At 44.7% G+C, this 16243-nt stretch overlaps 1 protein-coding gene across 1 annotated transcript; it reads right to left on the bottom strand.

Annotated features, from left to right (window-relative positions):
• Nucleotides 1–3430: 3430 nt before the first annotated feature.
• On the bottom strand, nt 3431–15505 carry stard15 (StAR-related lipid transfer (START) domain containing 15). The gene is made up of 6 exons (XM_020594110.1): nt 15144–15505; nt 5897–6044; nt 5649–5752; nt 4334–4451; nt 3954–4006; nt 3431–3859 (listed from the first exon to the last, which is right to left on the bottom strand). Exons 1-6 carry the CDS (start codon nt 15288–15290, stop codon nt 3644–3646), a joined length of 786 nt encoding a protein of 261 aa, XP_020449766.1. The 5' UTR covers nt 15291–15505; the 3' UTR covers nt 3431–3643.
• Between the last annotated feature and the right edge of the window lie 738 nt (nt 15506–16243).

Below are 16243 nucleotides of genomic sequence, written 5' to 3'. Positions count from 1 at the left end.
CGACCACTAGACTGAAAAACTCTCCTTCCCTCTTTCTTTATTACCAGGAAATACAGTATTGTTTACATTCTCAGTTTGCACAATGCATAAATGCACATTGACTGTTGACTGCTGCACATGCTGCTCCCATGCAGCATACATTCTCTTATATTCTTTTATTATATTGCTGCATCTGCTGCATAAAGTGCCTTAGATTGTGTGTTATTTATTTATCTATGTTATATTTTATTTGTATTTTGTGGCATTCATGTGGACATAAGAATTTCATTGTACAGGGAAACACGTTTCCTAACTGTGCATATGACAAATAAACACTATATTTACTTAAGTTAGGATTTGAATACAGGCCTTTTACTTGTAACAAAGTATTTTTGCATTGTTGTACTTCTCTGAGTACTTCCTCTACCTCTGATCCCTGGACTTGTACTGGTAGGCTAGAGGACCCATGTTCCCGCTCTTGGACTGCAGTGGACCCAGTTCTTCAGTTCAGCATTGAGGAAGTCCTCAGCAGTCTCTGTGTCCTGTCCTGAGAGCGTTAAGAAGCTGGACAGCGGTGGAGTTTCCTCTTCGCTGGCCAAACAACAATCAGAGCTGTGCAGACAGGAAACAGGAAGTGCCTGAGACAATAGGGCCTAGAGGGGAGTTGGAGCCCAGCTGCATTTTTCAGGAAGAAAGAAGGATGCAGTGGCACATACAGTTTTCTTGGTAAATGGACTGTATTTATATAGCGCTTTTTTCCAAAGCACTTTACAGGGAGATCATACCACCATTCACCCACCGATGACGACAGCTGCCACACAACGGCGCTAATCAAGCCACCGGGAGCAATTCGGGGTTCAGTGTCTTGCTCAGGGACACTTAGGCATGCGGGGAGACAGGGAGTTGAACCACCAACTTGCTGGTCAGCGAGACGACTGCCCTACCTCGTGAGCCACAGCCACCCATACAGTTTTCTTATCACTGCGGGAAAACAAGCTCAGCTGCCGCCTGCAGCATCTCAGCTATAACTGCTCAGAGCATGATTGACCTGCAGACGGCTTCATGGCTCTGCATCTGTTTGGCATCAGTGTTTATGTCTTCACTCATAATAAATATGTGTCTGGCAGAGCAGCAACACACTGCAGCCCTACAGGAACACTGGTGGTGCAGGAAGCACTCAGACACTTTACTCCAAGAAAATTACCAGTACAACAGTGTAGAAATACTCAGTTTCAAGCACAACTCCTGCCTTCAAAACAAAAGGATCAGCACCTGAATGCATTTGAAGTATTCAGAGTACCAGTACTGGGCCTGTGTCCCAGTAACGTCTCTGATACTGGATCATAGTGACTAATTACTGTGTCCATCACTTTAATGCTGCAGCTGGTAAAGGTGGAGCTGATGGTAACTACCTTATATACTTATACGGGGAAGTACTTTACATCCTACTGGGTAGCTGGTGGATTTCCCACTGGGATCAATAGAGTCTCATGGTTCTACTGGGTTTGCAGCCATCAGGTTATAAAACACAAAAAGTACGTGTTGTTTCTGCTAATGACAGATGTTGACACCAGGTCCTCCAGCTTCTGATTTGTCACATAAACATGAAGCCATGCCTGTTGGCACAGAGGTGTCCCTTCACTGTGTGGTGGACATGCTCAGGTCACCTGCAGCGCCACCCTGTGGCCTGATACAGCACTGTGTGAATGTGAATCACGTGACAATGTAACAGGTAAAAAGTGTTTTATTCAGAAACGTCAGGATGTTTAGGATTTTATACTTGTACACTGGAAAAGATTTTAAAGCTGCTTTACATGCTCAAATTCAGACAAATGATTATAATGTCAGTAACGTTAAAGGGAAAAACTGCTGAATGTGGTCCAGGAATTAGACTTCAGATCGTTCAAGCTGATTTCAGTGGCTGACTCTTGAGTTCACACTGTGGCCTGTGTGTGCACACTGTGGTCCTTTTCCAGCACAAACTCAGCCACAATCCTCTTCCTTCACTTTATTTGACTCATTCTGTTTCGCGTTATTTTTGGTAACATCAGTTATTTTAGAAGAATATGGGGGCCAGGATTTTCATTTCAGGGAAAACACAATGCTAGCAGCTGTTTGTGCTGAGCGTCTTGTCAGTAACCAGTAGACTGAAACCTGATGTCAGACAGTTCAGGAAAACATGTCAATGACAGAAAATATCCACTTTATCGATAAAAGTAGAAACTGTTGGACAAAGCAGAGACTAACTGCTGATTTGAAGTCGAACGTGTGGATTCAGTTCTCAACAACGGACACAACACAGTGATGCTGCACAGATGCCCTTCAGAGCAACAAGTCTCTTTCATATTAAGCTGAAACGGTTTCAGACTAAAGCTTTTCCTGCTAAGAGCCGAGGGTGGTGTGTTTAACAAAGGTTTAGTGGAAGAACTGAGGAGGATTCATGTTCAAGTTGTTGGAATACAGTCACATGTCCACTGGAGGGCGCCACACACCAACATACACACCTGCTGACACATGACATGATTTAATTAACTGCATTTAAATATCAAAGGTCATATTTAATAAATATTCTAAGTCTAAAACTAATAAACAGAAGATGTGTCACTTTCCAGCTGTTGCACAGAGTGAAAGTGCTGCTGACCCTAACCCCAGGTCAGAGGGGATACGTTGACCTCTGTCTGCAGCTGTCTGGTTCCAACACAGGCCAATGAAATCCTGAAACTGTTTCTTATTTATTGTTGTCAGGGTAAAAGGTTCGGTAGATGGGACCCTGCTCTCCCCCCGTCTCTGTTCAGTCCTAATACAAGTCAGTTCAGCTCTGCAGTAAAACCCAGGAGGCTGATCTGATCAGACCAGGACCAGACTGACTGACAATGTCTTATTGCTCATGTGAAAGTCACAACCAGCTCCTAAAGAGCCAGAAGAACTGAATCATAGTGTAGAATCAAAAGTATGCCCCATATGTTCTTCTGCTTATTGTGATTAAAAACCATTTGTTCCAAATATCCTTATTAGTGCATGTACAACCCCAAATCAGAAGAAGCTGGGACTGTATGTAAAATCAAAAATCAAACTGAAAACAGTGATGTGTAAATCACCTGTGTTACATGGAAAACAACACAGCAGCACATTGTTTGATGTGACACCTTATCAACTTTATTCTTTGTTCATAATAAACGCTTACTTCAATCCTGATGCTGCAACACGCTCCAACAAAAGTTGGGCCGGCTGCATTTCAGGGCCAGTAATGAGGTAAAACAATGAAATGACGACTCCACTTGATTGCAGGATTGAAGTGAGTGTTTATTATGAACAAAGAATAAAACTGACCAAAGATCACATCAAACAATGTGCTGCTGTGTTGTTTTCAGTGTAACACAGGACACAGGTGATTTACACATCACTGTTTTCGGTTTGAATTTTGATTTGACATACAGTCTCAACTTCTTCTGATCTGGGGTTGGAGTCTGGTGGCCTGGCTCAGTTTCCAGCTAACCTCCATCCAACTGTCACCTGACCAGAACCAGGTGGTGTGAGTCTGGTCCAGGGCTGATCAGTCTGTATCTAGACCTTCCTGTGTGGGATCAACAGAGTTTATCTTTGCAAACAAACAAACAAACAAACAGACAGACAGTGAATGAGAGAGCAGTTATCTGTGTTGTGTCTAAGTGTCTTCGTCGTCGCTGTTGTGCGTCTTGTCCTCGTTCAGACCGCTCTCATCGATGTTCTCCAAGGAGTCGGCTCGCTGCACCGACAGCTCCGACACGCTAATGCACGGCAGCGCGTTCTGCTCCGGGAACATCCACGGCTTCAGGTTTGGGTTGTGCTTCTTCTTCCACTCCGGATACTTCAGAGACGCCTTGTAGATCTTCTTCATGGCCTGGCAGGACAGAGACACAGTGAGACACGATGGGACAGAGACGGGTCCTCCACCTGGATCTGAGAGGACAAGAACCTGAATCTGCTGGTTTTACCTTTGGAGCCACAAACTGTGAGAGTCTGTTCACCACCCACTTTGGTAAAGACCCTGCAGACACAGAGGACAGGACATTACTGTGAGGCTGTGTCTTTATTGTGCATGTCATCACCGACGCCCCAGTGATGCTGACCACATGGCTTTGAGTTTCTTCATATCCTATTCGGTTGTACCATCTAGTTTATCCTTATTACTTTAATTCAGTTTTCATATTCTATTTATTCTGTATTTATTCTACTTTTATTCTATTTTAGTTTCTTAAATATAAGCTCCACTTTGTGACAGTGTAAACTGCAGGCCTGCAGTGGTTGACAGGTAAAGGGGTGTCTGTGCGCGTTGTGTTGTAAAGGTCAGTGTTGTCGCCTGTGTTGGCCTCACCTCTGGGGTCCACCTGGGTCAGGTAGTACAGGGTGCAGCAGTTGGCTCCGTTGTACTGGATCAGGTATCCGGTCAGCAGAGACACAGCTCGGACATAGTCCTTCTTGGGAGGATGTTGCTGAGGAGACAAACACAAAAGAAGAAGACACTTTAAAGGCTTAATTCACTGTTTTAACCCAAATTCAACAACTTCACAGTTTCACTAAGGGATCGATTAGATCTTCCAACACCAGGAACCACCTGTCACCTGCTCAATGTGAACCTCAGGTTGCAGACATACATACATCTTTAGACACAAGTATCCACCTTTGTTGGCATCACTCAATTCCTATTCTGTAAAGTCCAACCTGGATGAACGAGAGCAGTAAATCCACAGCTACACACATACTGTAAATGCTTGGACAGTCTGCTGGATAAGCCCCTCACTCCAAACCAAACTCATACATATGTACAAACATTCCTTGTGACTTTATTGTGACTCATTTGCATTTCAGACGACCAAGTGTGGGATCCAGGGTGTGGGTGCCAATGTTTCTTCCACTGTACCAGATCTCTTAGATGTGTGGAGCAGAAAGCTGTGTCTGTTGGAAGAAGCGTTCAGTCTGGTCCTGGTTCTGGTTCTGGTTCAGTCAGCTCTATGGTGGTCTGAGCTGTATCAGCCTTTCTTTGAGCTCTGTTTTCAGAGACCAGGGGTTATTGGGCCTGACAGTGATTTCATTTGAAAACATTAACATATGGTTACTTGACATACATGTGTGGCAGTGCGAGGGTCCCATAGCTCCCACAGCTCCCACTCTGGAAACCACTGGGTTATATGGTCACAAATGAGTTTTTACCAGGATTTACTGACTCTATTTTTCATAGTATTTCTTTTTCAGTAACTGTGCGGCTTCCCTCTGTGTTTAACTGAACAGTCAGCTGGTAAAACTAGTTAAAAATCCACACTGAATATTTTCATCCCAGCAGGACAGAAACACATTCAAACTTCAAACATGTCTTAAAGACGTAAAGGTCTGGATGACATGTAGCGTCTTACTTCTAAGCTCTGACAAAACTGAAGTTGTAGTATTTGGGCCTGAACACCTTAAAAACATGCTGTCTAACCATATAGTTACTCAGTTTGAGCCTCACCAGACCCGGTAGGTTGAGAAGACATTAGGGAGAGTAGGTTTGGGTTTTGGAAAAGCACATTTTATTTATGATGAAAACCAACACTTTGTTTCTGGCAGGAACATGATTCTAAGAAAGAGGGGTAAGACAGCGGAGTAGGTGGACGTAAATTCACCATTAACATGCAGTAAATGTAAATTCTCACCGGGTGTTTGACGGAGTAATTGATGATCAGGTAGTCATTGCCCAGGGGAAGCCAGGATCTCATTGTCACAAAGTCTCTGTTCTTCAAAGGGCTTGGACATTTCCCTTGAAACAACACACACATACAGTACGTTAAAACCCGCCTGACACTTGGATTGAAACAGTACAGTTGATCAAGGCCATAGATGCTGAGCTCATTTCTGAACTGTTCCCTTCCAACAAACGTTTTTACTGAAGAGGGGAACTGACAGGAGTAATATCCGACATCTGCGTTGACGGTGAGTCTGCCAATGTCGTACGTGTCGATCATGTTGGTGTCCCACTTCCTGCGGTAGCCGGTGTCATGGAGGACGTCGTACAGGGTCGCTGCCGTCACATCTTTACACACTATCCTCATCTGGGACACAAGCAGAGACAGTAGCACTCACTGACTGAGCAGGCTAGTGAATACACAGTCGACTCGTTGTGCTCCTACAGTACACTTAAAATGACATAATACTCACAGCACTGATCAGGCCTTACCTGGCTACAGGTGTGTGTGTTTAACATTTCAATGTGACATATCACTCAGAGACTCCTGCCTCCAGATTCAAAATGAGGTGTGAGGTCAGTGTCAGCCCTCAGTCGGGTTGTCAGAGACAAACAAACCTGTGACACCGCCCGTCCTCACCTGTAACCTGGTGATATGACATCCTGGTGTCAGAAACCTGCCGTGTGCACAGGCGTGTCCTCAAGGTAATTTAGCCGGTTTAACAAAACACACACTCAGTGGTCAGTTCACTGGGAACACCTGTCTCCATCTAATCCAACAGACCTGCAGTGAATCCTCCTTCATGAAGGAGATGTTCAGTGTGTGTTCACACAGGTGTTGATTCACCTGTGTGAACACTGTGGAGGCTGCAGTCTGTGCTGTACTGAGAGGGCTCTGTGTTATTTATCCTCAGTGATGTATGTTATACAGTTTCACAGAGAGATTCTGAGTTATATCTCCTGTTTTGTTTTCATTACTGAGACAACAGACAGAAACGCACCCTAGAGCAGGGGACGTTCCAGACGCTGTCATCTCCTGCCTGTCCACCAGAGGTAACCTGCCCCTGCCCCCTGCTGCTCATTTCAGGCATTTCAACATTTTCAGGGCAATCCTTCAACAGTTCAGCATCCACAACCATTTTTCTCAGGAAATGCATCTTTCTAGTTCCCTCATGACATTCACATGTAACTCCTGTGTGAAAGGAGAATTTATCGGGCATGAGGGTGGATATGGTTTTAGAATGAGTGGATGTCTCCTCCTGCATGGACGGAGAGTTTGTTAAGAAGTGAGTTTGTTCAGGGTGGGGCTGGACTTTATTTACGCTTCTGACACCTGGTCTGAATGTAATGCTGTACAGTCCTCTGACTAAAAGAGCTACAGAGGGGTGACAGATGAGGCACAGAGAGTCCCAGTGAGGTGCTAACCCTAACCCCACATGCCACCAGAACAGCTCCACCTTGACTCTACAAGTCTCTGAACCCTCCTGGAGGGATGAACACCCTTCTTCCACCAGATGTTCCCTAATGTGGGGTTTTGATGACAGTGGTGGAGACGCTGTCTAACACGCCGCTCCAACATCTCCCATAGCTGTTCAACTGGGCTGAGACCTGGTGACTGGGAAGGCAATAAGAATAAGAAGCTTTATTTATTGTCATTGTGACACGTACAACAAAATTATGTTTGGAGCCAAGGGCCGCTGCGTGCATACGCGCTGCCATCACAGGCACCTTGTGGGGTTCAGTGTGTTGCCCAAGGACACTTTGACACATGGATTGCAGACACCGAGAATCAAACCTTCAACCTTTCGGTTGGGAAGGACTGCTCTACCCACCGCACCACTGTCGCCCCCACTAAATAAGGATAAGGATAAGAATAAGTAGTCCTTTATTATTCCCATGTCAGGAAAATTCCCATTTCTCATGCTAGGTTTCACATCATGTTCTTTGCCTGCACATCCACCCATGTGTCACTGGTCTGGTCACTGGTCTGGAGACCATTGATCAGCTCAGGACGTCCCAGTAATGGCCACACAACATAAACCTCATTCCATAAAATAAGGAGTGAAGTCTATGACCACCAAAGAGCTCCTGCCTCCTTGCAAGCGCTTTTGCATGTTTGTACTTCTCCTGCTTCAACCACTGGTGCTGCTTGAGCCAGAAGTGTCTGCCTGGCCCAAACCACAGCAGTGGGATGGAGGCGACTTCAGCCTGACCTGTTAGGCTGCTAACGTGAACTAAATGTGGACCTGTAGTGCACCAGTGAGGTCCTGACCTCAGCCTTTTCTTCTTCATACAGATCTGATGTGTTTTCACCCTGTTTTGCCTTCTTTGTTTGTCCGTCTTGTTTTCTATGCACAGCTAAAAAGGAATTGCTTTCAAAGTCTTGTGTCCACATTTTCTTGGCTTCAACTAGCTTTAAAAGAAATTTCTGTTTAAACATTTGCCAGAAAATGCTAAACACATCTTTATGTTCTCCCACACAAACTTGTTTGTTTGCGAGCTCTTGTGAGGAGCCCGGCCGGAGAGCATCCCTCCTCCCTGTCATTGTAGTGGACGTCATGTGAGACGGCTGCCTACTGTAGGACGTCACTTTTTTCCACCGCTGTAATCGCACGTTGGGCTCGACTGAGCTGCAGTCATCAGATATTGTGAGGCTCATCACTGTAAAACTCCCTGTGTAACTCAATCAGCACAGATCTGCTGCAGCTTTAATCATTCATGAAGTCCTGAGCTTTACGTCTTTATCTATCCATCACTCAGCAGCAGTCAGTCTTAGTCCTGCAAGGAAAGTTTCTGTTTATTCTGCCTAAACTCCAGATGAGTCATTAGAAAGAAGCTCCTGTTTGAAGTCTGCTTGGCAGCACCTCAACCTCTGGTCCACATGGCCCCACTTTATCAGTTTTGGAGAGAGACCAGCTTTTCCAGTGAGCACTGGTTTTACTTCCTGAAGTTCTCTGTGCCACAGCAGGCCAGACTGTTTGACAGGACACTTATATCTTCCTGAGGATGCTTCATACCTTAGCTCCAGAGGGGAACCAAGGTTTGATGAACAAGAAGCATGTAGAGGCTTTAGAAGACACTTTTTAGGAGTGTGACTCATATCATTTAGTCCCCCCCCCCCATAACAGATACTGGGACTGTGAAGCTGTCTGAACCTTACAATCTGTTCCCATGTGAGCTTGATCCATGGCCACACTGGCAGTCTCTGGGTGGTTTTAGCACAGAGCTCTGTCCACGGTGAAACATCGAAACAACGTGAAACGGTCCGGTCTCTTCTTCCTCTTAATTCAGTAAAACTACAAAACTGCTCCAGAGGCAATGTTTGATGAGGAAGGAGACAGCCCACCGGCTGACAAAATCATTGGTTTTATGGCTGGGACACGGACAAAGTCAGTGTAAATCAGGTTGATGACGGCAGCTTTTCTTTTCTCCTTTTGTACTGATGCCTTGTCTTCAGCTGTTGTATCAGCCAGTTCATTATGCTGGGTCAGCAATGGGAAGTGCAGCTCACAGCAGACGCACACACACTCCCAAACCTATGAACCTCTGATCAAGCAATGATCTGCAACATACAGAAAACAAAGTGATTCTGGACACAGTCTGTGTTTTCACTATGGACACAGGAAATCTTTAGCTTAGCACAGACACTGGAAGCAGGACAGCCTGTTAGTGTAGCTCCACAAACAGCTCTCCAGTCATCTTACAGACCTGTGACCTACTAAGATCAACCTTGGGTCCAAGCTATGTTCTGATCTGCAGCTGCTTTAATAATCTTAATGTACGCATCAGTGAAGCTTTTATCAAATCCCAGAGTAGCTCCAAAATCCAACAGTGCAACCTTGTGTGTTTGTGGGTCAAAGAAGAAGTTGGACCAGTTTGGATCAGTCTGCATGTACCTGAACTCAAAAAGCTCCCGTAGGTAGAAAATCAATATCTGTGCCCAAATCTCATTTCTGAGTTCCTGAGAGAAATTGGTGGCGTGGTCTTCAGACACACACATGTAGTTAAATCTTTGTGTGTGTGTGTGTGTGTGTGTGTGTGTGTGTGTGTGTGTGTGTGTTTACTAGTGAGGGGCCTGGAGCTGCAGCATTCACACCGGTTGTTTCTTCAAAGCTAATTCTCATCTGCTCCCTGAGCACAAGACTAGATTATGCATCAGTATAAATTCATATTCTGAACCTTCTCAGGCTGGCAGGGTTGCATAAGTCATCACCATCACAGCAGCACTGAATAAAGGTGGGAGATAAAGAGGATTTAATGTGTGGGCTGCTGAACTGCACATGGATTTGACTGAACATTAGATCAGCTTACACAAGCAAGCTAATGTTGGCACCAGGCTGACAGTTCCCCCTGCTCCCAGTGTTTGTGCTGAGCTAGGCTAAACCCATCCTGGACCCGCCTCTGCCCTGCACCCACAGAGCTGAAACTTATATCCATCACCTGATAAGAATGTATGAGAACATGTGTGACACTTGTACAGATGTACAGCGTTAGACCTCAGTTTGCCCAGCGCCTGTCCACAGGTGAACCAGTTAACACTGTATTTCTCTTCCATTCTCTGCTTTGTATATTTGTGTCTCCTGCTCAGGTTCAGTTTGAGATGTCACCAGCTCCAGAGCAAACTTTAATAATTCATGTGTGAGAAGAAGCACCTCGCTGCTTCAGAAAGACTTCCTGAATTATTAAACCTGCAGCTACCATCATCCTCATTGTCAGCTCTTCGGCGACCTGCGGGCAGACACAATCTGCAAATTCCAAGGCTTACTTAACAAGTGGCCACATAAAATCTGCAAAGACCAGGATCTACAGATCTTCACCAGACGGCTGGAAACTTTCATCCAGATTTTATGGCACGTAATTACAGATGTCAAAGTATTTGTGCAACTTTTCATCTTTAATAGATTTTTTGTGTGGTTTTATAACATTAAAAGATTTTATTAGGGTTTCCCATGCCAATAGGACTGACCAGCAGCCCCATGCAAATAGGACTGACCAGCAGCCCCAAAGACGTAGTGTGTTGTTCTTCAAATATTTTATAGATGTAAGGATCAGCGTTTCTCTCTAAATTAAATAATTATGCTTAGGAAAAAGTGGTTGTTGCACCCCATAGATAAGATGTAGGAATGTTTCAACACCTCTGTTAAGATTTAGTTTGTTTTCAACCATAAAGAAAGCGTCAGTGTCTTGCTCAACAGACTGCTGGCACTGAGATTCAAACCTTCAACCTTCTGGGTGGGAAACGACTGCTCTACCCACCGCACCCCTGTCGCCTCCTTATTTCAGTTATAAGTGTTAGTTATAAGTGTTTCATCTCCCACTTGTCCTGTAAAAGTGAATCTAACCAGTAATAATTCCAGCTGTCAGATACATGTTGTGGAGACAAGTCTCCAAACTGGAAATATTCCAGGAAAGTAACAGAAGCTCTGAGCTGGACTGGTTTCTCTCTGCTGTCTCTTCAACTTCATCCTCAGGTTTCCAGCCACTATGTTTTCCTTTCCACTCTAAATTTTTCAGCAAGCTGACGCTGAGCCTTCCCTCTGCAGAAGGCTCTGGTCACAGACGCTGCCACTGAGGAGCCACCAAGCAAAGCATGGATCCAGCACCTTCACACAAACACTCCAGTTTCTGTGTGCATCTGTCAGCTGTCAGACAGCAGAGCCGTAGCTTTTACTGATGTTAGTAAAACAGCTGTTGCCATGGCAACCGAGGGCAGTATACACCAGAGATGATCTCTGAATGAATAAATAAATAAATAAATAGTATTCATGCAGCACTTTCTGTGCTGATTTTACAAAGTGCCTCTGCTAATGACAAATGATTTTCATTTTTGATTAATCTGCTGCTTGTTCTAAAATCATCCTTTAACCCTTCAGTTTGTAAATCACAACTGTCAGGTCAGATGCAGAATTATTATTATATAAGATCAGTTAAACTGATGGTCAAACAGAGCACAGCTAAAAGACAGAACATGTCACCTAATAATCCACTAATAATGCTCTCATGCACTAATCAATAATCGTCTTGTACCCTTTATGGAGTCTAGAGTCTATCCCAGTATGCAACAGGAGAGAGGACACTAGCTCGCCTTGTCCTGACTGAAAAATCAATATGAGACGCCTGAAAATGACCTCAGCGATTAATCAGTGACCAAACTGGTCACCTGTTAACGTTCCGTTCGTGTGATTCAGACACTAATCGCTGTGTGTGAGGAGCCACCGGCTGCAGCTGCTGAGTCCAGTTCTAACATCTGTGTTTACACAGACACGTTGATACACTGAAACAAGTTGAATCACACACACTGGTTTATTTGTAACTAAATATTTACAGTGACTGATGGAGGAGGAAGTGCACCTGCTCAGAGCAACAGGAACATCAGCCGGTGACAGCTGACCACATGCGGTAATGTAAATCAGTTTGTGTGAATATGTCTGGGAATCCACTGTGACCCCAAATCAGAGAAAGTCGGGTCGGCTGCATTTCAGGGCCAGTGGCATCCAGGAAAGGACGAACCCTTTAGGACCAAAGATGGGCCAAGGACCACCAGTTGGCCAACATACAGTGCCTTGCGAAAGTATTCGGCCCCCTTGAACTTTGCGACCTTTTGCCACATTTCAGGCTTCAAACATAAAGATATAAAACTGTAATTTTTTGTGAAGAATCAACAACAAGTGGGACACAATCATGAAGTGGAACGAAATTTATTGGATATTTCAAACGTTTTTAACAAATAAAAAACTGAAAAATTGGGCGTGCAAAATTATTCAGCCCCCTTAAGTTAATACTTTGTAGCGCCACCTTTTGCTGCGATTACAGCTGTAAGTCACTTGGGGTATGTCTCTATCAGTTTTGCACATCAAGAGACTGAAATTTTTGCCCATTCCGCCTTGCAAAACAGCTCGAGCTCAGTGAGGTTGGATAGAGAGCGTTTGTGAACAGCAGTTTTCAGTTCTTTCCACAGATTCTCGATTGGATTCAGGTCTGGACTTTGACTTGGCCATTCTAACACCTGGATATGTTTATTTGTGAACCATTCCATTGTAGATTTGGCTTTATGTTTTGGATCATTGTCTTGTTGGAAGACAAATCTCCGTCCCAGTCTCAGGTCTGTTGCAGACTCCATCAGGTTTCCTTCCAGAATGGTCCTGTATTTGGCTCCATCCATCTTCCCATCAATTTTAACCATCTTCCCTGCCCCTGCTGAAGAAAAGCAGGCCCAAACCAGGATGCTGCCACCACCATGTTTGACAGTGGGGATGGTGTGTTCAAGGTGATGAGCTGTGTTGCTTTTACGCCAAACATAACGTTTTGCATTGTTGCCAAAAAGTTCGATTTTGGTTTCATCTGACCAGAGCACCTTCTTCCACATGTTTGGTGTGTCTCCCAGGTGGCTTGTGGCAAACTTTAAACGACACTTTTTATGGATATCTTTAAGAAATGGCTTTCTTCTTGCCACTCTTCCATAAAGGCCAGATTTGTGCAGTATACGACTGATTGTTGTCCTATGGACAGAGTCTCCCACCTCAGCTGTAGATCTCTGCAGTTCATCCAGAGTGATCATGGGCCTCTTGGCTGCATCTCTGATCAGTCTTCTCCTTGTATGAGCTGAAAGTTTAGAGGGACGGCCAGGTCTTGGTAGATTTGCAGTGGTCTGATACTCCTTCCATTTCAATATTATCACTTGCACAGTGCTCCTTGGGATGTTTAAAGCTTGGGAAATCTTTTTGTATCCAAATCCGGCTTTAAACTTCTCCACAACAGTATCTCGGACCTGCCTGGTGTGTTCCTTGTTCTTCATGATGCTCTCTGCGCTTTAAACAGACCTCTGAGACTATCACAGTGCAGGTGCATTTATACGGAGACTTGATTACACACAGGTGGATTCTATTTATCATCATTAGTCATTTAGGTCAACATTGGATCATTCAGAGATCCTCACACTTGTTGTTGATTCTTCACAACAAATTACAGTTTTATATCTTTATGTTTGAAGCCTGAAATGTGGCAAAAGGTCGCAAAGTTCAAGGGGGCCGAATACTTTCGCAAGGCACTGTATGTGTGAGAGAATCATTGAATTGTTTAAACACAAAGTTCCTCAAAGAAAGATAGGAGGGATCTGGATCTGTCGCCCTCTACGGTGCAGAACATCATTAAAGGATTCAAGGAATCTGGAGGGATTTCGGTGCGTAAAGGGCCGAGCCTGAGCCGGATGACCGAGCTCTCTGATCCCTCAGATGGCGCAGCATCAAGAATCGCCACTCTTCTATCAGCAATATAACCACATGGGCTCAGGATGACTGTGGATCACCTGTGTCCAGCACCTCAATATGTAGTTACATCCATAAATGCTGCTTAAAACTATGTGCCCAGTGTCATTACACAAATAAAACCCAAAATACCTGAAGTTACAAATGTCCATAGTAGGCACTATAAAGCTCCTCACAGTCTGAACTGCAGGAATACTACTTTGTTACTTAATGCAACATGACATACTGTAAGTACACACAAAGAACTATGTTCAGAGCCCAGAGGACCCAGGAGTCCTGCAGTAGGTGGTCTGGGGTCACATGCAGAGACAGAGACACTGAGGCAGCCTGAGTCCACAGGAGAACCGTGGCAGCTAGAACAACACATTCAGACTGGTGTCACCACACCTTATGCCCTCACTCTTGTAGGATGTTAGGTCACATGATGACGTCTCCATGACAGCCAAACAAACCTGCAGAGGAAGACCTCTGGTTGCTGTTGAAAGCTCTGGGAAAAACCAGTAAGTGCGCCTTGAATGATTTGTGAAACCATGTGTGGTCTAATTTGTGGGTGAAATGTGCAGAGCTGCTATCTTTACTGTCAAAATAAAAGCCTGTACTATGTATTAAGACCTGTTGTATCATGTATGACACTGCCAACTAGTAAATGTGGTGATGTCAGTATTTTACCTGTGCAGAACAAGTATAGTGATGTGGTTTGAGTTGCTGCTGAATGTTTTGACATTTACATGAACATTACTATGTTCATCTTTATCAGAGGTTCAGCTCATCTGTCTCCACACTGTAGTGGACTGACTGTGAGCAGTTCCACTGGTGCACCATGAGCACATTTACTGTTTGCTTTACACCACTTTTTACTTCTGCTCCTTGTCACAGGCAGATGTTGTAGCTTAACTACATTCACCTGAACCTTTCATCTCTTCTCTGTCCAGTGAAAATGTCAAACATATGAGAGCTTGTAGAACATGATGCAGATGAAGTTACCCACAGTTTGTAAAGTAGATTAAAGCAGCTCAGTTTTAAACAACTACAGCACTAAAGTTTACCATACACATGAATGCAGCAATAAAACACTGACAGTTCCCCAGAAGATTTTGCATCAGCATCCTTCACATCCTAAACATGACTGTAAAAAGTGTACATGTGACTGCACTGACATTCAGACCTGCAATTTACACAGTGTAAAACCCTCTGTGGCTCACCTTGAGTTTCTGCACAGTTTTGCTCTCCTCCTCTTGGCACCACACCGTCACTCCTCCCTTGTTGTAGTGGCTGATCCATCCGTCAGTGCTCAGACACTGATCCTTGAACGAGGAGAAGTCCGAGTCGTCCGGGATCTGCACCGGCATCTCTGCTCCCGCAACGGGATCAGATCAAAGCACAAAATAGATAAGAACAAAGCAGAAGAGCTGGGGTTGTACTTCACATCAGTGTGTGCTCCACTGGGCAGTCCAAGCAGCTGCAGGTTAAACTGGGCTGAATGGAGATGCTCAACAAAAGTTGCTGAATAAAAAGTCTTTGAACACACCAAAACGAAGGCTAAGACAGTGAGAGCAGCACTGACTGTGTTCAGCAGCTGTGATGTGTCTTCTGTCTGCAGATCTCTGCCTCCTCCTGCCTCTCTGCAGAGATGGGACATAAAGCAGCGAGCTCTCACTCTGCCCTAACCTTCAGGAACCACTGGGATATTAGACCAGCTTTGGCCCCTGAAATCTCCATTGTCACATTTCTTTTATGGCTCAGCAGTCTCAGGGAGCATGAAACCAAACTGCATGTTTATGTTCTGACTGTGGTACAGTGCTCTAAACGCTACAAAGTGACATCTGTGATAAAGCCTTAATATCCAGCAGTCTGTCAATAACAAATACAAGGGGGTATGATGCTGTGAGGTGGTGGAAGGTGCACAAAGCAGAATGTGAAGCCCTGTGATTGGATGTTTGTCACTGAACAGCATCCTGGGAGCTGTATTTGACTTCTCTCCTTCAGTTTTTATGTCCTGCCTCTTGTAGTTTTGACATTTGTTGACATTTTCTTGAGATGTTTGAATTCTGAGAGCAAATGTTTCTCACAATAAAATGCTGTTCTCATCATCTTATGACATTTTCCTCATAAATAAACATCCATCCATCCATCCATCCATTTTCCTCCACTTATCCGGAACCGGGTCGTGGGGGCAGCAGTCTAAGCAAAGATGCCCAGACTTCCCTCTCTCCAGACACTTCCTCCAGCTCCTCCGGGGGGAGGCCGAGGTGTTCCCAGGCCAGCCAAGAGACATAGTCCCTCCAGCGTGTCCTGGGTCTTC

Source organism: Monopterus albus, unplaced genomic scaffold (genome assembly GCF_001952655.1).
Source record: "Monopterus albus unplaced genomic scaffold, M_albus_1.0 scaffold21.1, whole genome shotgun sequence".
NCBI lineage: Eukaryota > Metazoa > Chordata > Actinopteri > Synbranchiformes > Synbranchidae > Monopterus > Monopterus albus.
The sequence above is the reverse complement of the archived record's forward strand: the minus strand, read 5'-3'. Positions and strand labels throughout refer to the sequence as shown.

Excerpts from the sequence above, each read along its gene's own strand:
- stard15 (XM_020594110.1), bottom strand. The coding sequence starts at position 15,290 with ATGCCGGTGCAGATCCCGGACGACTCGGACTTCTCCTCGTTCAAGGAT. Across the intron at positions 6,045-15,143 it reads AAACTGTGCAGAAACTCAAG|ATGAGGATAGTGTGTAAAGA; the intron begins GTGAGCCACAGA and ends CTTGTGTCCCAG. Across the intron at positions 5,753-5,896 it reads AGATGTCGGATATTACTCCT|GGAAATGTCCAAGCCCTTTG; the intron begins GTCAGTTCCCCT and ends TGTTGTTTCAAG.